Source organism: Cydia splendana, chromosome 22 (assembly GCF_910591565.1).
Source record: "Cydia splendana chromosome 22, ilCydSple1.2, whole genome shotgun sequence".
Taxonomy (NCBI): Eukaryota; Metazoa; Arthropoda; class Insecta; order Lepidoptera; family Tortricidae; genus Cydia; species Cydia splendana.
The window spans coordinates 12,156,437-12,181,548 of NC_085981.1; the positions used below are offsets into that span (position 1 = coordinate 12,156,437).

The following is a 25,112-nucleotide window of genomic DNA, read 5'->3' on the forward strand; positions in this document are numbered from 1 at the left end:
AACATTTTTTACAAATAAAGTGAATTTCCAACCTAAATATTTGACAATTACATTTGAACCCTTCTGAAGAGTAGTTTAGTTATCTGTAACATTCACAAACTTTATGGCCAGTGGTTGTTTCTGCATTTCTGTTCTCCAATATTAATAGCATTTTTTCCTTGCCTCACGAAATCCTTGAAATCTGGTAGAAAATCTTCATTGGAAATTCAGCCATCATCATCATCTACTTTCCGACTAGTGAATTGCCGAAACCGCTTCCCCCGAAGCCGGATGCCCCCTGTCCGTAGTTGTTGAAGCCACCGCCGCCCTGCTGGGATCCGAAGCCGGAGGACCCGCCTGAGGCTCCACCAGATGACTGCTGGGCTGATGTTACCTGGAAATAATAAGGTTTATTAAAAAAAAAAAAGCCTTTCGTGGATTCGATTTCTGATAAAGGGGTTACATCCTGATGCGCCTATTGGATGTGCTATTTGCTATCCTTGTCATGTGTATAATTTTTGGACATATTTTTGTTTTGATGACTTTTGTTTTTAGGTATTGGACTTTTGAAGAGATTAGACATGTTTTCCAATATGTCATTGTAATATCAGACCCTTTGAGGTTCTCGATACCTGGGCCCTACCATGAACGAAATAATCGTAAATTACCTGATGGAAGCTGCTTTGTTGTCCACCTTGCTGGAATCCTTGCTGTCCGCCTCCCATCGAAGAACCACCTCCGAACCCGGAGCTGCCCCCACCAAACTGCTGACCACCGCCGTACTGGCCGCCACCGACACCACCCATGCCCAGCCCGCCGCCTATGGGCATTCCCATGCCCATGCCCAAGCCCATGCCGCCGCCGTATGGCGGGATGGGGGCAAAGGGCACGGCTGAGACGGCCACTGCGCAGGCTACGGTGAGCAGCTGAAATAAACGACGAAAATTGAGAATAGCACGATATCTTTTATACTCAGTAGAAAATTATAGCCACTAAATTTTGACGAGAAACTACTAGTATACCATATTACGGATATTACACTACATTTCTGTTGAAGCTATTTAAATAACTACTTTCATTGTCACAAAAAAATGGTCCCAGGAGACACCCCTGAGGTACACCAGCCATAAAGAGTCAGATTAGTGGCTTACGAAATAAAACGTATGATCTAAAATGTTGTATTTTGTTTTGATGCCAAGAAAACAATACATTAATACACTTAACAGTTTAATCAATAAAATTTCTTAAATAAACTACTTAATCAAGAGCCTAAGCATGGACTACATCGTTTAAAGAAGCATAATATTTAAGATTTTATTCAAAATAAATCTGATCACAATCTGAAAACAGATCTGGAAGTAATTTCTTGGGTTAGTTAAATATAAGTGTAACTTACCAGGAACATCATGGTTCTCCTTCGACAGCACACAACGAAATGATGACCTGAACGCATCCGCCTATTCTTTTATAACTATCTCCAGCATTATCTAATGACTCTACGTATTTAACAGTATTAATATCTCTAATTGTTTCTCAGATTTGCCTGCTAATAACACGTTTCCCTTCATTGCTACTTAATTACTACAATAGACTTTGGGTATTGTCTAATAGGCTTTAAATGTATTGTTGTTATCTTAACATCATTGCTGGGTTTTTTGTTTTCGTTGGGGATTCCAGTGAACCCTATTATTGATTTTTATCAAACAAAAAGGTTTCCACGAGTCATTATAGAAAGGCGGATCAGGGGATTAACACATTGCTGCCCGTAAAATGGTATTTTTAAATGCATCTATTGAAAACAAACAAAATACCTTGTTTTAAAACCGTATTAGTCGATTCGCAGTAATATCAGTGTGTTGTTTTTCGTATCTTTTTGTGCGTAAATGTTGTTATCGTTTTGTGTTGTGTTCTGTGAAATAGTGATTACTGTATACATTTTTGTCTGTACAATATGTAAGTATTGTATTTTCCTTATAGAAAAGTCCTTTTGGTTTTAGTATATACCTCTGCCAATCCGATCACATTATATGTTAAGAAAATATAGGTAAATCATTTATTTAATAAGGACGAGAAAATGGATAATAGTCCATTTCTCTTATTGTGTCTTATTACCCGGCCTGCTATTCAGGAAATTGGGTAAATTATCTATTCCCCTTTTTTTGTTATTTTAAAAGCAACAGTAGGTAAAACATATATTGTTACAGCATATATTGTTACGGCCACTGCGGCACGTCAATATAGAAATTAATTTCTAAATGTTGTGAAATTGTCGGTCATCGTCTCATCGTTAACCGTACAATTTGTTTTGTGTACAGTCAGTGAAAACAACTAAACTAATAGATAATTAGGATTTGTGTACTCACAGACTAGTCAATTTAGAAGTTGGCAAACTTAGTAATATAATAATATTTCTGTAAACTATTTTTTAGCTTAATAATATTTTTTATTAAATTAATCGAGTTTTATCTATCTGCTTGGGGCGTTTTCAAAGAGAAATTTACTTTATCACAGGATATTTTCCAATAAGTATTTAATTGTTTAAAAATAAGAATGATTAAGTATATTTTATTTGTAGTACGAACAGAAGGGCTAACTTTTACCAAGGTTACTTCGTTTATTAATTACAAGTCAGTTTAAACTGTGTCATAACGAAATGGTTTAATGATTTAACAAAAAGGTATAAATGTTCTCTGTGGAACATTTTTCCCGTGTCGTATACCTAGGTTAGAATTTTTTACATTTCTGCATTCATTTTAGCATGCGAGTTTATTTATTTTTTCAAACCAATTGTTCGATTGGAAATACGGTCTATCTGTGAATACATGTAGTATCGACATAGTTTTCTTACAGTTATATCAGTACCACAGCAAAGCTGAATAGTGATTTTTTTTTTCTACAGCAGAAGGACATTGTTTTAAGTAATCGGTAAATAAGTTGTTTTATTGCTTGTAAAAATTTTACATGTAAAAGTGTCCCTGTGGCCTTATTGCTGAATAAATGTTTGATGTTGTGTTTAAACACGTATAATATATATTTATATATATATAAGGGTGTTTCTATAATTGTTAATGTGTATCTGCCCCGCGCCGAAAACAGCAGACTTTTTCAGAAATAAATTTATGCGCGTATCTTCTCCGGTGAGTTTAATGCTCTAAGCTTATGCTACCTGAATCCAGTTTGTTATAAAGAGTTAGAGAAAAGTCTGTAACCATTTTGATAGCATAAAGTCAAACTTCTATGAAAGTCAAAATTATGACGCGTAAATAACACTTGCACTGCGTATGCTATCAAAATGGTTGCAAACTTTGTGTGCTATCAAATCGTGGCAGACTTATCTTGGTCTAACTCTATTTGTATAAGAATTGAAAGCCTGTTACCAGTTAGTTAAATTACCAGAAAACTATTTGTGATTTCACGGTCAATATCGCCGTGGTAATTTTGGACGAGTTTGTTTACGGTTGTAGTTTCTGGTTTCGCATGTGGTTACCTCATGCCTGTTGTTTACTTTAATATGGTGTTAGGAATGGCTTGTGCAGTCGCCATCGGATATATCGGAGCGGCCAAGGTGCTCACAAATATCTGAACACCCCTCTATTGATGGCGATTGTAATAAACCAGTTTTTTCTAAATCTTGTTGATACACAGAAGTAGTGCGAGATATTTAAGTACTTAATTGGGATAATGACACGTGTTGAATTGTATAACAAATTGTAGTTAAGTATTTATACTTAAATGGAAATTGTAAAAAAATGCAAGACCCTCAAGTTTTACAATACCATTAAATTCCTTACATTTTATTGAAAAATAAATTCTTATAGCAACATCATACATTTAACTGCGCAAACGATGCGTCAAAGTATTATTGAGCAGCGGTTTGACTATAATGTTATCAGTTTGGAGATTTTTTTTAACACATACTTATATAAGTAAATGCAGTTTTCCTTAAAATGACTCGTTCGTGGTATTAAGTTATCAATTATCTGTAGTTTGAACAGATTACCGATTTATTAAATAGGTGCCTCTAGCCAGGGCTATTAATGCAAGAAAAGAAATGTAAATTACTAAAATAAATTATAGGGGCCCGCAGATTACCAGCAGTTCGCCGGACGATATCAGCCTGTCAGTTGTTCGGAACTGTCACCTTTTGCGATTAACAGGCTTATATCGTCTGGCGTACTGGTAATCTGTGGGCCCCTTTAAAGCTCGCAAGTTCAGTAAGTAAGTAAGTAAGTAACACTTTATTGTACGGAAGAGTGGAATACAGGTATACATCAGATAGAACGTAAATATAGTACAAGGGCGAACTTATCCCTAAGAGGGATCTCTTCCAGCTCTGCTCCCTGTAAATACAATTACAACAAGAATGCAATAAGTTCGTTATTAATTTTCAAACATAACAGCAATCTCGAGTTAATTATAGCCGTGTTATTAATTTCGTGTACACTGAAGTGTTTTCAACTTGCTAATGAATGAACATTATAGTTAGTTGAGAAATACGGGCTTTCATTCAGGTAACATTCGGATTTAGACTGCATGTATAAGTTTTAATGATTGTTTTTTTTTGTCATTTCTATTTGTTATTACTGTTATTTTTTCTTCTATCCTGGATCTGGTTATGTGTTTTTAATTTAGTGTTAGTGTTTTTAGTGTAGTGTTTAGTGTTAGATGTATATTTTGTATTGTTATTGTGATTTTGTTTGACATGTGTTATTTTAACATTAAAGAAATTGAAATTGAAAAAGAATCAGCATTATCAGCAGCATTGCTGTGCAGCATTTATTGCTGCTAACTGCATTGCTACAGGAAAAATCTAAATAAATTTTGATGCCTGGATTTTTGACATTTGCTGCACCAATTCAGTCGACAACAATGCTGCAGCACAATAAATTAGTCTTAACACCACTTGGGCACAGCATTTCTTTTCGTGTAGATTCAAAGATCAATAAGTACTGCAGAGCTCTGTCTTTTTTTTGCGCCAAGGTTATCTGGAAGTCATTTTTTTAGCGATAAGATGGCCTATACCCTTGTTAAATAAATTTTATTTAATTATATAGCATAAATGTGACCATTATTAGGAATTATGTATATAAACAGCTGTTTGGCAGAGAAATACTTTTTTAAGCCCGAGTAAGTTTTGTTTTGGAGCATGTTTAGTTAAGTTTTGTGTTTATCGATTGCTTACTGCGTTCGTTATTATTACCGTCGAGATTTAAAACTAACAATCGAACTATTTCGATATACTTACCTATTTTTGATAAGTGAGCACCAAAAAGTGCAATTGCACACAACCGTTATTTAAACCGATTTCCCGTGACACGGCACCATAACGAAGTGTCCACCTCGTTAGAGCAAAGTGGATTTTCTCTGATAAACAAGCTACAGCAAGACAATCTCGGGATTCTAGGAATTTACGGGATTCGATTACTTAAGTTCTTCCGATACTCAAATTAAACGCAATTATAGTGCACAAAATTTCGTCCCCTGGCTCCAATTTCACCACGGTGACAGGTGCGACAATTGTAAAACATCACTGTTGCTGACGTCACAGGCATCCATGGGCTACGGTTACCGCTTACCATCGGGCGGGCCGTATTCCTGTTTGCCACCATCATTGTTTTATTAAAAAAAACTTTATTATATCGGAAAAAAACAGATATTTCTCTTGCTAAGTTTATGACAATTCCCAACAAACAATTAGGCGACACTTAGCACCTATTTTATCACCTAAAGACATATAACGGCTGGAGAATAGCTATATACTCTAAGCTTACAGGCTCTGGTGACATCAAGGTCTTTAAGAAGTCCATGTATAGCTTTAAGATCCACAGTAGCCGTTTTGGCCGCTATAATGGATCTTAAGCAGCTAGTGTTATAGCTCAAAGTGAATTCTACCACCTTAACATCTATATGAGTAATAAGCAGCTGCAATTTTCACTTAAGGTTCTAAACAGGCGATAAAAACTCTTTTATAGCTCCGTTACTCGCAATCGCTTCTTAACTCTCTTGTCTCACTTACAGTCGAAAAGAGAAGTTATGAGTCACTTTTATAGATCATGTAGTCGCAGACGGGCGTTATTCAATACCTTAGTACATCTTATAGTGTTATTAGAGTCTTACTTACAACCTAAGCCTATAGCGCCATGTTAATATGACCGATGAATCAATAAGCAAAACAAAAACTGTTAATTAGAACGTAAATACTTAATAAAAATCGATAATTTTACTCAATATATACATAATGTTAGTATTGTTGTATTTAAAACCGGACTTCACGTATATTGTGTAATTTTGCGAAAATTAAATACGGTGGACCACAATTTAAAAAATATTATATTCAGATAAATATGCAAAGGATCAGAGGCCCTTTAAAATTTTGTTAGTAATACATATAGTTATTGACAGTGTAATTAATTTCGCCATCATAAATCCGCAGATAACACCGGCATCGGTGAACTAAAATAATTATTTGCTTTTATTTATCCGCCATTACATTTCACTTCAAGCTGTCACAGTGCAAGCTTACAAATAATAATACAAAATGGAAACATCTGCAACCAAAGCAGTCAGGGCTAAGGAAAAAATGTGCAATTACCTTCTTGAGTGTTACAAATATTGACTTTAAATGCTAATATACCATCTAAAGCTGAAAGTATCATCTATATAGCTCTACACTACTACTCAAACAGTTAGTAGTCGCTTATTTGGCACCCTTTTAAATCCTAAGTTGTTAATCAACGCTATTACAGCACTACTTTAGCGCTCTTCTACTACAACAGTTTGTAGTCACCTATATGCAACCCATATAGCTCCTAAAGAATTAATTAACACTATTGTAGCTCCACTATACCGCTCTTATGTCTCTTTTTTTATCCCCTAACCCTACTGTAGCACTGTTATAAATCTTACGGTGATAAAATTTGTGCCCAATCCGGGGTTAAAACGGGGTTATAGCCGGCTATAACTCCTATTTTTAGAGTACTAACAACACCTAAAGAGTAAATAGGCGCTTATATAAATCTCTTGTAACCCTTAAATTTAGCGCCCAATGTTAGTTGGGTTGTCACAAGAAACACTACAATTGTCACGAAATTCCGACATATAACTCATTACCTGTCAAGAATTACCTACAATTCTTCTAAATCTTGACAATTGTCAGAAACTTCACAAAAAAAATATCTGTTTTTTTTCGATATAATATAGTTTTTTTTAATAATACAATGATGGTGGCAAACAGGAATACGGCCCGCCCGCGGTAAGTGGTAACCGTAGCCCATGGATGCCTGTGACGTCAGCAACAGTGATTTTACAACTGTCACCGTGGTGAAATTGGGGCCTGGTATGCCGGCTAGTCCGTAGCAGGCATGCCCCTGGCTGGGTGTGGCGAGTGTCTTGTTTTGACATAATAATCATCATTCAGGCCTAGTGCATCTTAACAGATTATTTAAGCAGCATCTATGATCTACATAAAACAACAACACACAATAACAACGAGTGCGACATAAAATAGTAGAAATTTGGAACTAAAAAATGCTCAATTGTTGCCATATTTAGTACATTTTTGTTTGAAAACAAAAGGGAACTAAAAATTGTGTTACAAACGAGTAGAAACTTTGTATGTAAAACGTTTACTCGCTCTATTATGTTTGTATAACAATTTCTAGTTATAAAAACTATTACCAGACATAGAAAATGTTGCTTGAATGTTCGTTCGTGTTATTTCCGAATGTCGTTTTAAAATGAGAACGTAACATCGTTTGTATGGCGGCGGCTGGGTTCGTGTCTCTAAATTAAGGAGCCCACTGATTACCAGTTCGACACTACGATATCAGCCTGTCAGTTGTTCATAGCTGTCAAATTTTGCGTTGAACTGACAGGCTGATATCGTCCGGCTAACTAGTTATCAGTGAAATATAACACTTTAAACTCTCGCGTTTTGTACACATATTTAATTACACAAACGTCGGAATTAAAGGTAAAAACAATGAAATTATATCGCGGTAGACCCGTTTGTGTAATTAAATATAGTTATCAGTGAGCCCCTTTAAGGAGTGACATAGACATAGATAAGTGTATCTATTGAGTATGATATAGACGGCCAAGCATACGCGAGGTCGATAGAAACAAGTGCTCACATCAACCTAGCATTAAAGTTTATTAACCTTGTTAAAAAATATGTATTTTTATAAACTGCTTTTAAAATAAAGCCCTGTAACAAAGTGTCCACAGCTCGTTTAAGAAAAGTGGATTTTCTCTGATAAACGAGGTGCAGGTCGGTGATAGCTAGGAATTCTTGGGATTCGATTAAGGGCCATCCGATAGCGGAGACAGCTTAATGTAATTCTAGGGTTTAAAAAGCGAGAGGACTTTGATCTCGAGTTTTTCAATGAAAATTAAAACAACTAATAACTATTAAAGTAAAAATTTTGAAAAGCTGATACTTTTCAAACTGCTGGATCGATTTCTAACAAACATAACTAAAAACCACCGCAAGGAACCTCGCTTTCACGCATCGAAATCGGTCCATCCGTTGAAAATATTAAGAGCGCTCTTACAAGAAAAGTCGAAATAATGCAAAATTGATGATACTAGTCGACGAAATTCAGGACTTTGCGCTCATTATTAGAAACAATGAGTACTTGTTCCAGTAAAAGCGTCTTCTTATCTTTATAAATATCGTTGTAAATATTAGAAAAAGGACTTATTAAATTAGTAATGATTTTTTTTCTGATGGTCGTTTCCGAAAAACCCCGTGAAGCACTGAATGGCGAGCTCTTATTTGGAAATGTTGAGAATTTTACTCTGCTAAACCTGGCTATTTTGTATTACTAATACCCTGTACTTTAGGCATATCAAACTATATTTTTCCTACATACCTTTGAGAAAGAGAAAATCAAAGTAAAACGAACTCGATTTTCTCTCCGAAACAAGTGTCAATTCCTACGAAAATCTACTTAATATCGAAGTCATTTTCATACTCAAGCAATCTGCAACGTTTGCTTATACTGTTGGTATACATAAGTGTTTATGAAATTCTACTATAATTTTTTGGCAATTTTTTGAAAACTACTCTATATTACCGATGACGCGCGCTGCGCCAGCTCAGTGCCGCGGCAGAGCTTGTAGAGGCAGGACGTGTGTCGGTCGGCTCCGCACATTTTCAACGGCGACGACGAGGTTTTTTATCATTGTGTGCGGCGGGCGCCGTGTAAAACGCTATACTGTGTGCGTGTAAACCGCAACGAGAGACTTTGATCCTAGCACTGTTTTTGTAGTATTATAATTTATAATGGTACAAAAAAAAAAAAAAAAAAAAAAAATACAAAAAAATTTATTGTAGGTAATACACAAAAACATTTTCAGGGGTGCTAAGATTATCCTAATTATGTACAATTGACAAAGTGTAGGTACCTCAGCTAAGAAGTATATTATATCAGGTTGCTCTGGTTCCTACACTAGGCTCAGCCTGTCTCGTAGGTAACCCAGACTCAAGTGAGTTTATACAATTGAAACTTAAAGCCAAGGAAGGGGAAATACTTACTAACAGAAATTATTTTTACATTTTTACAATAAATGAATTAAGACACAAACAATTGTAAAACTATCTTAAATTATAATAAAAAAATAAATTAACCTAGATAAAATTTAAACTTATCCATCAGCATGCGACTCAATCAAGTTAATTCTTGCTAGTGAATGTGTGCGTGTGTGTGTGTGTGTGTGTATATATATAAATGTATGTGTTTGTGTATGTGAAAAGAAAAAGTGGTTATTTATCAACTTTTAGAAGTTCTTCTATGTCCTCGTAGGAAAGGGAGCTGAGCCATGAAGATATTTTTTTCTGAACTTCCCTAACAGTCAATTTTTTGATGAGGATTTTAGTGTTGACTTTATTGTAGACAAACGGATGGATGAAGTTAGGCAGACGTTGAGCGAAAGCTGATACAGTTGGGGGAACTGGGACTTTGAATGTGCGTTTTTGTAGCATGCAGTCGTAGTTGGAGGACTTCAAGACTTCTCCGTGAATCCTTGACACCACACGGAGGATAAAAATACCACGAACACTGAGGACATCCAGATCGCTGTACACTAGTTTGGTAGCGTATCTAATTGGTTTTCGAAGGGAGACCTTGATGACAGCTCGTTGCGCCCTCTCCAGAGAAATCAAGTGGGTTTTGCATGCTCCGCCCCAAGCAGTTATGCAGTATGCTAGTACAGATTGGCAGATGCTAATGTAGACTGTTCTGAGCAATGATTTGTTTGCGGAGTTACGTAAAATTTTAAAAACGTAAATAAGTTTGCGTACCCGATTTGCTGTGGTTTTTATGTGCTCCTTGAAATCCAGCTTCTCGTCAATTACTACCCCAAGATATTTTACGGAAGTAGCTCTGTCGATCGGCTGGCAAGAACAGGAAGATGTTGGTGATTGCGTTCGGTTACAAGTGTGAATTTTGATACTGGGTGAAATAGTAGGAGCTGAGGATTTTGTTTTATGAAAACATATGAGTTTTGTTTTTGTAGTGTTGAGTGTAAGCAAGCTGCGTTTTAGCCAGTCAGCTACAACACCCAGCCCTCTCTCTGCGGCTTCAGCAACATTTGTCCAGCTGCGATCGTGGAAGATAATTGCCGTGTCGTCGGCATAGCAAATTATATCAGCGTTGGGTAAATTGCCTGAAGCTATGTCATTAATGTAAACATTAAATAATATAGGAGCCAATACACTACCCTGCGGGACTCCGAAACCGATTTCCATATGGTTACTTATGTCTTGGACTATCTTGACTCGCTGTGTTCGGCCTGACAGATAGCTGCTAAACCATTTCAAGGCGATCCCTCTCACTCCTAGAAGTTCTAGTTTTTTTAGTAGGATTGGGATTGAGACAGTGTCGAACGCCTTGGTTAGGTCCAGGAAGACACCGATGCAGCTTTCGTTATTGTCGAGGTATCCTGATATTAACTTTGTCATGAGTACCACTGCGTCTTCAGTCGACCTTTTTTCGCGAAAGCCAAACTGCCGATTTGAGATTATGTTATATTTTTCCAGGAAACTGACCAAGCGTTTACTGACCAATTTTTCTAGGATTTTTGAGAGAGCCCCGAGCAAAGAAATTGGTCTGTAATTGCTAGGGTTACATTTGTCCCCTGCTTTATATAGCGGTATGACCGCCGCTTCTTTCCAAATCTCAGGAAAGATACCCTCGGACAAACTAAGGTTGAAAATGTGTGTAAGGGGAGTGATAATGTAGCTTTTGATAGCCTTTAGCAGACGGTTTGTGATCCCGTCTAGACCAGGAGAGCTATCTGGTTTCAGGCTATTTATTATCGACTCAACCTCTGATTCGTTGGTTGCAATTAGGAACAGAGATTGAGGCGGAGAAACATTTGATGACATTTCACGCGCAAGGTCCTCTTGAGTTTTGTTAGTGGTTTTAAGCACATCGTTGGCCAGCCTTTCACCAACTCTTGCGAAGAACTGATTACAGTAATCGAGAGATTCGCCAACTGTACTCTTAATTTGCGTTAGTTCGGTTGGCTTTTGTACATTTTTCGTCGTGTAAGTGATATTCTTGATTGAATTCCAGAGTTTTTTTGGGTTATTCTTATTTTCTTCTAGCTCGGCTGATTCGTAGTTATATTTTAGTTTCCGTAGAAGCCCGTTGTGAAAATTTTTGTACCGGGTGTAGATTTGTTTCAGGATTTGATCATTTGGATTTTTGCGGCATTTTTGATGGAGATGATCTCTATGCCTTGAGCACCGTATAAGTCCGGGGGTCATCCAGGGCTTAATCGAAAACTTGGACCGGCTAATGGGTACATATGATGAGTGTTTGGAAATAACGTCAAGCAGCAGTCGATTAAAGGCATTAACAGCTTCTTGCAATGTGAGTGCAGAAGTAACTCCGGACCAGTCGAAGTTTCGGAGTTCATTCTCAACGCCTTCAGTATCAATTTTCTTCACAAATCGTTTGTTTTGGATTTGTTTTGACGTTTTTGTGCTTATACCTGTCACAATCAGATCGTGGTCTGTGATGTCTGATTTACAAACGACCGTTGCCGCCGGCAATCTTGCAGTGACATGAACGTGGTCCAGACAAGAATCGCCACGGGTGGGCTTGGTCACTGTTTGCTTTAAGTCTAGTTCCGCTAACATACATAGGTAGTTCGCGCATGTGCCGAGTTGTGTGATATTATCTGACAGTGTGTTTATATTTATGTCGCCTGCAACTATCACGCAGGGGGAGCGCTTTATTGACTGTACTGTAGACATAAGCGAGTTGGAAAAATTTGTGGTGTCATTGAACGATGGTGACCGATATATGCCCAGAACATCAAATCGATTTTTGACTGCCACATGTAGGCAATCGGCATCACGAAAAGTAGGCTCAGAGACTTGTGGCATCCATGATTTATTTACGTACATGACAACACCGCCGGCTTTGTTTGTAGATTTGTGTGTTCGGAACGCCTGAAATCCAACTAGCTGTGGTATAATCGATCCATCATTGAGCCAACATTCCGTCAGGACAATTACATCCAAAACCAGTTTAAGTCTTGTTAAAGATATTAAAAATTGGTCAAAGTTCTTTTGAAGGCTCCTTATATTGTAAGTTAGTACTTTCAGGTTAAATTTTTTATCAATATACAGCTCGCATGACTCTGGGCAGTCAATGACATGGCAGGGCGTATCATCCTGATCAATATCTGAAATCAAAATGTTGAAGTCACCCATTATCGTATAGTTGAAAGTCAGGATACAATCGCTTAAGAATTTGTTCCTGCCATTTACTGTCTGAGCAGCGAGCTATCGCGGTTGGATTTGGTAGAGAACATAGGAAAGTATTGTTGATCGTAGTCATAACCTTATATGAGTGTGTGGTGAGACTGATAGCATTATTCATTGTGTGCGTGTTAGTGTATCTGTAAGGTGTTTGTGTTAAAGACTGTGAAATATTAGCTATCATGCAATGAGGATAGAGAAGTGTTAGAATAATCAGAAAAATGGAACAATTACGAAGTGCGAAAATTTTCTTCGGGAACGTAGGTCGAGGCGCCGACGTCCAGGATTTGTTCGGTGGGGGCGGGTATCGCAGCAGATGTCGCTCCGAGCCATCTTTCGAGGTCTTCGGCGCTCCGAATCGGAACTTCAGGGCAGCCCTCCTTCTTACGAATGAATATACTACCATTTCTGGTCCAGCAGAACTTGTATCCGGCCTTATTAGACTGCAGCCTAGAGTCACGAAATAACTCCCGATTTTCTTTGGTGAGCCGTTCATTGAAATACAGCTTTCTTCTGGGGCCATTAATTTCGATAGCATTCGTGTCCAGGTTGCGTCTGCTTTTGGCGGTCTTTAAAAATTCGTTCCTCTTGGCGCGGCGAACAAATTTTACCACTAACGGGCGTGGAAGCCTGCCCTCCGACTCTGGTAGCTTAGTTCCCCGAGGACCAACGCGAGTTACGAAGTCCAGGTCTTCTTCAGTCAGATTAAGGCCCATTTTTATCGCAGTAGTAAGGACAATGTGTGTTTTATTTTCGTTTGGGAACTCGTTCACGCCAATTATCTCTATCTCATTGCATAATCTGTCTTGTGCTTGTGCGTTTAGCTGGTTTTCGAGCTGAGAGATTCTTTGCTTAAGAAGGTCGTTTTCAGCTTCACGTTCTTCGAGAGCTCGAATGCGGATATCCGACTGAACTAAACGATTTTCTAGGTCCGCCAAACTATCGTTACACTTATCCAACTTTGAGTTGATGTTTTGCAGATTAAGGTTCATCTTGCTCATGTCCAAACGCATCAGCTGGATCTCAGCGGTTAGGGATGAAAGCGGATCGGGTCGCGTGTCTTCTTCTACTCCTTGGTTGCTGCTGGGTTCCGGAACGAGCGCAGGTGCTGATGCGGGTTGTTTTTTCTTCAGAGTTTCAGAACTCCCGCCCGCTGGAGCTGCGGCTGCGGCTGCGGCGCTGGCCGCTGCGAGGCGGACTGGTGTGTTAGGGTACAGTTTAATAAACTACCGGACAGGATTAAAAATATTTGAAACGACCTGACATTTTATATGTATTTATTTGACTCAAGATAGTACTCAGGGTCTGATGATGGAGCCGGAAGGTGGTCACCGGTACCAATCAACCATGCAACTAAACCACTTCGTGTTTAGGCTCGTTTTATTCATCTCAACAAGATCTTTGACACAAGATAAGTAGTACTCAGGGTCTGATGATGGAGCCGGAAGGTGGTCACCGGTACCAATCAACCATGCAACTAAACCACTTCGTGTTTGGGCTCGTTTGATTCGGCTCAACAAGATCTTTGACTTAAGATAGTACTCAGGGTCTGATGATGGAGCCGGAAGGTGGTCACCGGTACCAATCAACCATGCAACTAAACCACTTCGTGTTTGGGCTCGTTTGATTCGTCTCAACAAGATCTTTGGCACAAGATAATACTCAGGGTCTGATGATGGAGCCGGAAGGTGGTCACCGGTACCAATCAACCATGCAACTAAACCACTTCGTGTTTAGGCTCGTTTGATTCGTCTCAACAAGATCTTTGACACAAGATAGTACTCAGGGTCTGATGATGGAGCCGGCAGGTGGTCACCGGTACCAATCAACCATGCCACTAAACCACTTCGTGTTTAGGCTCGTTTTATTCGTTTCTATAAGATCTTTGACACAAGATAGTACTCAGGGTCTGATGTTGGAGCCGGAAGGTGGTCACCGGTACCAATCAACCATGCAACTAAACCACTTCGTGTTTAGGCTCGTTTGATTCGTCTCAACAAGACCTTAGACACAAGATAGTACTCAGGATCTGATGATGGAGCTGGAAGGTGGCCACGGGTACCAGTCTACCATGTAACTGAACCACTTCGTGTTTGGGCTCGTTTGATTTGTCGCAACAAGATCTTTGACACAAGGTAGTACTGAGGGTCTGATGATGGATCCGGAAGGTTGTGACCGGTATCAATCAACCATGCAACGAAACCACTTCGTGTTTGGCTTCGTTCGATTCGTCGCAACAAAATCTTTGACACAAGTTAGTACTCAGGGTCTGATGATGGAGCTGGACTGTGGCCACGGGTACCAGTCTACCATGTAACTGAACCACTTCGTGTTTGGGCTCGTTTGATTTGTCGCAACAAGATCTTTGACACAAGGTAGTACTGAGGGTCTGATGATGGATCCGGAAGGTGGTCACCGGTACCAATCAACCATGCAACTAAACCACTTCGTGTTTGGCTTCGTTCGATTCGTCGCAACAAGATCTTTGACACAAGTTAGTACTCAGGGTCTGATGATGGAGCTGGACTGTGGCCACGGGTACCAGTCTACCATGTAACTGAACCACTTCGTGTTTGGGCTCGTTTGATTCCTCGCAATAAGATGTTTGAGACAAGATACTACTCAGGGTCTGATGATGGAGCTGATGATGATTGACAGGTACCCGTCGCCACCTTCGCGCTCCATCATCAGACCCTGAGTACTACCTTGTGTCAAAGATCTTGTTGAGATGAATAAAACGTGCCTAAACACGAAATGGTTTAGTTGCATGGTTGATTGGTACCGGTGACCACCTTCCGGCTCCAACATCAGACCCTGAGTACTATCTTGTGTCAAAGATCTTGTTGAAACGAATAAAACGAGCCTAAACACGAAGTGGTTTAGTTGCATGGTTGATTGGTACCGGTGACCACCTTCCAGCTCCATCATCAGACTCTGAGTATCACCTAGTGTCAAAGATCTTGTTGAGACGAATCAAACGATCCTAAACACGATGTGGTTTAGTTGCATGGTTGATTGGTAATGGTACCTTCCAGCTCCATCATCAGACCCTGAGTACTGTCTTGTCTCAAAGATCTTGTTGAGACGAATCAAACGAGCCCAAACACGAAGTTATTTAGTTACATGATAGACTGGTACCCGTGGCCACCTTCCAGCTCCATCATCAGACCCTGTGTATCTTCAGTGTCAAAGATCTTGTTGAGACGAATCAAACGAGCCTAATCATGTTACTACATGGTTGATTGGTATCCGTGACCACCTTAATCATGATCAGATCCTCAGTACCAGTTCGTTTTTAAACCCTCGTTGATACAAACTTTACAACCTATAGGTACCAAATGCAATGACGAAACATGTAAATAAGCGAGTAGGTACCTATAATTTCTTTCGAGTAATATACCTTCATAAGTACGAGTATGGGGCTATTCATAAATTACGTCGTTTCAAATGGGAGGAGTGGGGGGGGGGTCTGGACATCGGATGATGGTAACATGACGTAGGAGGAAACAGATTCATCCGAAGCTTGATTTTTGGATGATTTGAGGGGTGGGGGGGGGTCAAAAATCGTCAAAAATAGATGACGTAATTTATGAACAGCCCCTATGTACATTTGCACTGCATTTAGTATTTTCGTACTTACCAAATAACAGTTTTAGAACTTTAAAAGTTAAGTACAGTTAGTGTTGTTATGGTTGATTTCAATATGCTTCGCGAAGGATCAAGAATGTTTAATCCATCATTGTAGTGCGAGTGTGGTAGAAGGGATCGGCGTACTGAGCTCGCACGGCCTGCCGCAGCGCGTAAAATACCTAAACTCGCTCAACGCCGAAATGTAATAGCGCTCTTAACTGTAAGATATCAAACAAAAACAAAGCAAATCAAACAAAACAATCAAAAACAAAACAAACCAAATGGATCTTAAATATTTATCATTCAAAATCATCATTTAAAAGTCAATTCAACCAGCAAACATAAGAAAACAACTCAAAATTTGCATTTGATTACTTTGCCTCACATGTGAATAAAATGCAACTTTGCTATCGGTTTTTGAACAATCAAGAGAGCCTTTACCAGTTGGTGTGGTGAAAATAACTATAATACCTATACTCAAACATATTTAGCGAGTGAACTACGTCAAGGATAAAAGCCGGTTTGCTGGTTAGAGTACGGTATTTGGCATTCGCTTTGTTGCGGTTTTGTTAATTACTTATTTGATTGGTTGTAATAATGAATGGATTTACCTCTCACATAGTTTAAGGGTTCGCATCTCATTTAGTTTAAAATTAAGTTTGAATTTGTAGCCTGAATACAAGTTGTTTGTTTGTGAAATTTGCTCGAGGAATAACCAGATTTTATGATTATAGAGTAAAAAAGGTTATTAAATAAAAAACGGTTGTGGCACGTAGCCAGCAATTTTTTGTACCTTTGTTAGGAATGCAGTTTTAGAAAATCTTTGTGTATTCATAAATATTTTTAGGTTAACATTTTAGCGTCGTAATTATATGTATTCTTTTTTAGGGTTCCGTACCCAAAGGGTAAAACGGGACCCTATTACTAAGACTTCGCTGTCCGTCCGTCCGTCCGTCCGTCTGTCACCAGGCTGTATCTCACGAACCGTGATAGCTAGACAGTTGAAATTTTCACAGATGATGTATTTCTGTTGCCGCTATAACAACAAATACTAAAAACAGAATAAAATAAAGATTTAAATGGGGCTCCCATACAACAAACGTGATTTTTGACCAAAGTTAAGCAACGTCGGGAGTGGTCAGTATTTGGATGGGTGACCGTTTTTTTTTTGCTTTTTTTTTGTTTTTTTTTTTTTGCATTATGGTACGGAACCCTTCGTGCGCGAGTCCGACTCGCACTTGCCCGGTTTTTTTTTCTTTATAGAACAGGTACACACACACGATTTTTAGGGTTCCGTACCCAAAGGGTAAAACGGGACCCTATTACTAAGACTTCGCTGTCCGTCCGTCCGTCCGTCCGTCCGTCCGTCCGTCCGTCCGTCCGTCCGTCCGTCTGTCACCAGGCTGTATCTCACGAACCGTGATAGCTAGACAGTTGAAATTTTCACAGATGATGTATTTCTGTTGCCGCTATAACAACAAATACTAAAAGCAGAATAAAATAAAGATTTAAATGGGGCTCCCATACAACAAACGTGAGTTTTGACCAAAGTTAAGCAACGTCGGGAGTGGTCAGTACTTGGATGGGTGACCGTTTTTTTTTTTTTGCTTTTTTTTTTGTTTTTTTTTTATATGGTACGGAACCCTTCGTGCGCGAGTCCGACTCGCACTTGCCCGATTTTATTAATATACAAATAGGTACCTACCTGCTTATTCTTATTGCAACCGAGAATAGATTAAGAGTAGGATGTGTGGAAATACCTACTTTGCTGTTGCAAACTTCAATACATGTTTTGTGAAAATTGTGATCTTCACGAATGTCTTTTATCTTTAACAATAAAAGAAGACTATCATCATCATCATCATCATTCAGCCTATATACGTCCCACTGCTGGGCACAGGCCTCCTCTCACTCGCATGAGGGCTTGGGCTATAGTCCCCACGCTGGCCCAATGCGGATTGGGGACTTCACATACACCTTTGAATTTCTTCGCGGAAGCGGTGGTGGCCGAGTGGATATGACGTCCGACTTTCAATCCGGAGGTCGCGGGTTCAAATCCTGGCTCGTACCAATGAGTTTTTCGGAACTTATGTACGAAATATCATTTGATATTTACCACTTGCTTTTCGGTGAAGGAAAACATCGTGAGGAAACCTGCATACATCCGCGAAAGAAGACTATACAGAGACTAAATTAATTACTTGTAGACAGTGGCGTAGCGTGAACTAATCTACCCGTGGGCAGGCGTGGCTCAGGGCCCGATTCGGATTTTGAAATAGACATCTATTAGACATCTTTTAGACATCACCAAGATACGATAACGATATGTTTAAGATCTAACCTGTCAAATTTGACTTTTGCGCGATTCTGGAGATACTGTTGAACGATTTCCACAGGATATGACTTAGAGATCCAATTCACATCTAATAGATATCTTACTCTATCTAACGTAAAAGTGACATTGGTTGCCCGAATTGCGCTGCAAAAGAGAACTAGTTGATATCTAAACTATAACGTATCTAGAATGGATCTAGTACGTGTCGTCTCTTGTGAACATCTTGAAGTTCGAATACGGTAGTCACTCCGCGATTTCGTCGCTTTGCTACAGGTAGCTAAAAGTACATCCGTTCCGCCCCAATTTTGGGGAAAGCCATAAGCCGCGCGTGGCGCTGTCGCGCGAGGCCGTGGGCGACGGGCCGACGGCCCACATCGCCCACGCCTAGCTACGCCACTGCTTGTAGAAGTTTAGAATAAGCGCCTTATCGCTAATAAACGATCTCTTCCAGACTTTAATGTACTGCTTAGTTTAAATCCTGGCACATAAAACCTAAATAGAATTTCCCATAAAGTGGACACTAAATGAATTTCCTCAAACTACTGTAATGAAACTACTTCAAGCTAAAAAGCCACTTTAATCCGTTGGTAATAAAGTTTATTACAGCAGTGAAGTTCCTATAAAATGGTTTATATGAAGTTTTTAATTTATTTTAGAGGTAATATTTTTTGCATTCGTGGATTTAAGAGAATAATTGCTTGGGAAAATATGGAATGAAGGAATGTTTCAGAGATGTTACACATTCGAGACCATTACATGAAAATGCTTCATATTTAGTTTTAGAGTGAGTTTGCTTTGCTCTCGCATATTATTGCAGGGAGATCCTTGACCTTGAGGAGCCCACAGATTACCAGTTCGCCGGACGATATCAGCCCATCAGTTAATCGCAATAGGTGACAGTTCCGAACAACTGACAGGCTGATATCGTCCGGCGAACTGGTAATCTGTGGGCCCCTTTAGGCACCAATTAATCATCTTTCTTAAAACTAATGATAATGGTATGCTTTCTTAAAACTAATGCAATTTCAAGCCGTTCGCCCTTGTTTTATACGTCATATCACCAAAATGTGCATTTCGCAGACATTTTACTTAGTAGAAAATCTCTTTTCTCCGCAGTTGACGATTACGATGGCCTTTTTGACAGCTTCCTAGCATAGTTGGTAGTGACCCTGCCTACGAAGCTGGAGGTCCCGGGCTCAAAATCTGTAGGGGCTTTTATTTTTGTTTTCCGTGAACTCAATTTACTCTCGTATTTAAATAAACTGCTATTATATTGCACACAACTGTATATCTACAAATCTTGTTCACTGCCACCCTAACCTGGGGAGGTCTCCTCATGTATCAACCGAAGATGCCAACGGTAGATAACTCGCGCATTTACCCTATTACATCAGAGATAAACCGCACAGATACAGTTACAAGCGTATTGATCCAGTTGGTAACTTTGTAACGGTAATCCATTTCTGTTTGTATACCTACTGAGGGCCACCCAAGTTCGCAAATTGCGGGCATCTTTCTCTGTCACTCTAATTACACCTTAATTGGAGTACAAGAGAAAGATGCTTGCGATCTTCGATATTCGCGGTTCGCGGTAGGCCTTCTGGATGCATATGATTTCGTCTAATCAGAACATTTTCTGAGGTTTTCTCATTCTTCTTCAATCTTCATCTTCCTTGCGTTGTCCCGGCATTTTACCACGGCTCATGGGAGCCTGGGGTCCGCTTGACAACTAATCCCAAGAATTGTCGTAGGCACTTGTTTTTACGAAGGCGACTGCCATCTGACTTTCCAACCCAGAGGGGAAACTAGGCGTTATTGAGATTAGTCCGGTTTCCTCACGAAGTTTTCCTTCACCGAAAAGCAACTGGTAAATATCAAATGATATTTCGTACATAAGTTCCGAAAAACTCATTGGTACGAGCCCGGGGTTTGAACCTGAAGTCGCAAGCTCTTACCGCTAGGCCACCAGCGCTCTTGAGAATTTTTCTACATATAGAAACATCTCTTTTTATGTAAATCAGTACTTTATTCATTCTCTTTTTATTACCTTTATACCCTTATTAGAGAATGGTAGATACTTTCAATGGCGTAGCGTGAACTATTCTAGGCATGGGCGAAGTCGCATCTGCGAGGCCCTTTTCTTTCACTGTGCCCGAAGGGGCCTCGCGCAAGGCCCCCCTTGGGGCGCGAGGCCGTGGGCGACGACCCACTTCGCCCGCGCCTAGCTACGCCACTGGATACTTTTCACCCATATGATCCCTTACTTTTGATGCTGATTGTACAGTCGCCATCAGATATATCGGAGCTGCCAAGATGTTCACAATATCTGAACACGCACTCTAACGCCCTGACAACAGAGGCGTGTTCAGATATTTGTGAGCACCTTGACCGCTCCGATATATCTGATGGCGGCTGTACACCGAACTATCCCGGACATTGATCTGTGTAACGCTAAGTTGGAGCCAGTCGAATCCTCATTAGATCCCATTAGCGAGTTGGCAACTCATCAATTCGAACTAAGTAGCGCAGTTTGACTGAAGGATCTGAGTTGAGCGATTAGTTTACATATTACACTTGTAGTTTTTGGAGGTTTATTAGTTTGAGAACTGAAACTACTTGAACACTGCCAGATATAGTAAAGTAGTAATATATAAAGTAGTAAAGTAGGCGTATTGAAAATTTTGCCTGCCTGTGAAGCCGATGGTCCTGGGTTCGAAGTGTTCGAACCCCGGTAATAAGGGCATCTATGTGATGAACATCACATAATAAGTATGTATGTATCTATCTATATAAGTATGTATATCGTCGTCTAGCACCCATAGTAGCTTTGCTTAGTTTGGGGCTAGGTTGCTTTATGTAAGATGTCCCCTAATATTTATTTATCTTGATTTAATTAATTGAACGAACGTGAAGCGCGAACGAAAGCTCCGTTTCACCTAAGGCAAAAATGCTTTCGTAAGTACGCACAGCTGCAATAGTGCATGCTCACTTTATAAATGGAATTGATTCAAGTCGGTATGTACTTTTGCAGCTCGCAGTACATATTTCCGGCTGTCCCAGTCATACACGTCTGTCAAGTCTATAAGAAGGCGTTGATCGTTGATTGTCCCTCTCCGTCATTTTGGCAGCTGCGTTGTTTAGAAAGAGACAAAGTTTAACAGATGCTGGGTAAGTTTTACGTATGTATAAGGGAGGTTAAGGTACCGTTCGGTTTTAGATTACTAGGTACAGCAGTAAGCGCACACGGACGGGTTCCACGCCATCATCCGCAAGAAAGTGTATACTAACATAGACTAAGGCATTGTTACTAACAACTTTTATGGGCCACAGGTCTGAAATAAAGGAATATTTAATTTATTTAATTTAATTTAATTTAGTAAGCAGTACTCATTGCAGCGCGACAGTATACCTACTGTCTATTGCATTACTGCAGCAGTAATGTTGTTATACTCGTAGTCTGACTCCGAACTGTACCTTTAGTGACTGACTATGCAAAGCTTCATAGCCCGGCCTGTTTTCCTTCGAACAATTAATATAAATATCTACAAATCGATAGACTATACCCGAAGGCCGTCCGACGGCGAACTATTACGTGGCAAAAGTTAACTCATTACGGCCTTGCCTGTAACTGTACATAACTTTGTAGGCCCGTCAATTTGAACATTTTGAACGGCGTGAAGCCTTGAATATGCGACTATCGCATTCCATAGTAAAATTAGGAGTGCCGCAGGGTTCTATATTGGACCTATTTATATTTCTGTATAGTGGAAAACCTTTATAGAATTTCAGTTGCCGATGAATAAGTCTTTAATTCGAACTTTAGAAGACTAATCAGTTATGGTAGATGTATAAAAATTAACATAACCATAAAAAGATCTTTTACTTTATGTATATATTAATAACATAATATATCTTACAAAACGAAGCGCGAAAAACATAGGACACGCTCCCGTAGCTCTGCAAATAAGGTCGGCTCATACTGTCCTAAATAATATCTGTTCATTTATAACCTTTTCTGGTTACACAGGTAATAATCCTGTAGGATTATTTGAATAATATTTTCCGAAAAGCTTTGCATGTGCTTTTTGAACTTATATTTGACACACTTAATGAGTAATTCAAATACCATCATTAATAGATAAAAAGTGAAAGTTGAACAGACATAACTCATAAGCATTATAATTGATTAATTAATTAATGTTTGTTCATAATTTAATGGAAGTGCCGCTTGGATTTATATCGCGATTGTATTTATTTACCGATATAAATCATGTGTACGTACCTTATCCGTTATCTTTCCTTCCCTAAACCCCCTCCTCTCGTCTTCTGTCGAGGAATAAAGTTGCTACTCTATTCTGGTGTTAGATTTCAAAAGTTGCTAAATATGGCAACATTGGCAACTTACCTTACCTTACCCTACCTTAGTTGATTTGCAATTTTACCAATATGTTGCCAGTGTTTTCTACTTTAGTTAAACTGTTTAATGAATAAATAAAATAGACCCAATATAACCCAACGTAACTTTTCCCTAAAACTGTACCTAATCCTCTCATCCTCAGCCGGGTAAAGGCCAGGCAAGAAGTTGGTAATGGTAAAGCCAGAGGACCGCATGCGATGCGGCCGCCGTGCGGTGTGGTTTGCATTTTCACGGGGTTTTAATGTGTGCTGGTGTGTTCATTTACTTAATGATATTAAGTTTTGTGTACTAATTAACTAATACTGTAACTTTAATTTAGTAATAGGTATACTTCAATAATAAAACTAGAAAGTTTATTATTGGGAGCCTATAATGTCCCACTGCTGCGTAAAGGCCTAGAATAGAAAGTTAGAAATTGTAATTAATAAATCACTGCATGACGTTTCTGATTTTAATTACTTAATTAATTAATCTAAACTGTGGAATGACCTGTCGCGCGTGGTATTTCCGGACCGAAATGACCAATCAAACCTTCAAGAAAACTCTCCTCCCATGTTTAATACCGGCAACGCACATACAACCCCTCTGGTGTTACAGTTATCCATGGGCGACGGTAATTGCTTACCATCGGGCGATTTCTCTGCTCATTTGCCTTCTATATCATAAAAAGCTTGTATTTTTACCCCCTTATTCATAAACGCGGTACAAGCCTCAATTTATTAGCTAATAATCGTTTGTCTTTATCTATCATTTTGACTTATGTATTTGTAAGAAAGGGATAAAACATAATTCAACTAAATCAGGCCCGTAAAGTTTTTTTGGTCGCTATTGGCAAACCTGAAGCCTGAAGAAGGACTCCCGACGGGCCCGAAACATGTCGCCAATAGCGACTAAAAATACAAGTGAGTGTAACCGCTGTGGTCTAATAGTTATTTGTTTTACAAGGGGGCAAAGTTGTTGTTTAACCGCTCGTGCTAATATTGATATCCGAGTAAGCGGAAGATTCCAAAATTGAACCACGAGCGTAGCAAGTGGTTCGAAAAATGGAATCTTGAGCGTTGCGAGGGTTAATCAAAATTTGCCCCCGAGTGAAACATAAAATTTTTCACCACACCAACCCGAAGAAAATATTAACTGTAAGATATCAAACAAAATCAAATCCAAATGAATGTTATTAAATATCTATCATTCAAAATCGTCATTTAAAAGTCAACTCAAAATTTGCATTCGATTACTTTGCCTCACGTGTTAATAAAATACAACTTTGCTATCAGTTTTTGAACAATCAAGATAGCTTTTACCAGTTGGTGTGGTGAAAATATTTTTTAAATATGTCTCACGAAAGTTTAATTTCGAAACTACCATTTCTATTTAAAGAAAGTGAGGACTACGTCTAACACCTGATCGTTTTGTAACGAGTACGTTATCAGCGTAGTTTAGATTGCGATAAGGGGTCAGCGAACCCGCGCGAGCAGGTGAGATATGTCGATCATGTGTGAGGAAGATACCTGGCCCCAATTTCACCACGGTGACAGGTGCGACAATTGTAAAATCACTGTTGCTGACGTCACAGGCATCCATGGGCTACGGTTACCGCTTACCATCGGGCGGGCCGTATTCCTGTTTGCCACCATCATTGTATTATTTAAAAAAAACTTTATTATATCGAAAAAAAACAGATATTTATTTTGCGAAGTTTCTGACAATTGTCAAGATTTAGAAGAATTGTAGGTAATTCTTGACAGGTAATGAGTTATATGTCGGAATTTCGTGACAATTGTAGTGTTTCTTGTGACAATTGTCATAAACTTAGCAAGAGAAATATCTGTTTTTTCCGATATAATAAAGTTTTTTTTAATAAAACAATGATGGTGGCAAACATCGGGTGGTGTCATAAACTTAGCAAGAGAAATATCTGTTTTTTCCGATATAATAAAGTTTTTTTTAATAAAACAATGATGGTGGCAAACATCGGG

The 25,112-nt window shown here is 39.1% G+C and overlaps 2 protein-coding genes across 2 annotated transcripts in view; one reads left to right on the top strand and one right to left on the bottom strand.

Moving 5' to 3' along the window:
- The window catches only part of LOC134801432 (calsyntenin-1), a 344,316-nt gene that overhangs the window by 89,157 nt on the left and 230,047 nt on the right, over positions 1–25,112 (top strand). The window lies entirely within an intron of this gene.
- Positions 147–1,483, bottom strand: LOC134801428 (keratin, type I cytoskeletal 9-like). Its single transcript, XM_063773981.1, has 3 exons — positions 1,376–1,483; positions 648–905; positions 147–373 (listed from the first exon to the last, which is right to left on the bottom strand). The coding sequence occupies exons 1-3, from the start codon at positions 1,430–1,432 to the stop codon at positions 224–226; spliced, it is 465 nt and encodes a 154-aa protein (XP_063630051.1). The 5' UTR covers positions 1,433–1,483; the 3' UTR covers positions 147–223.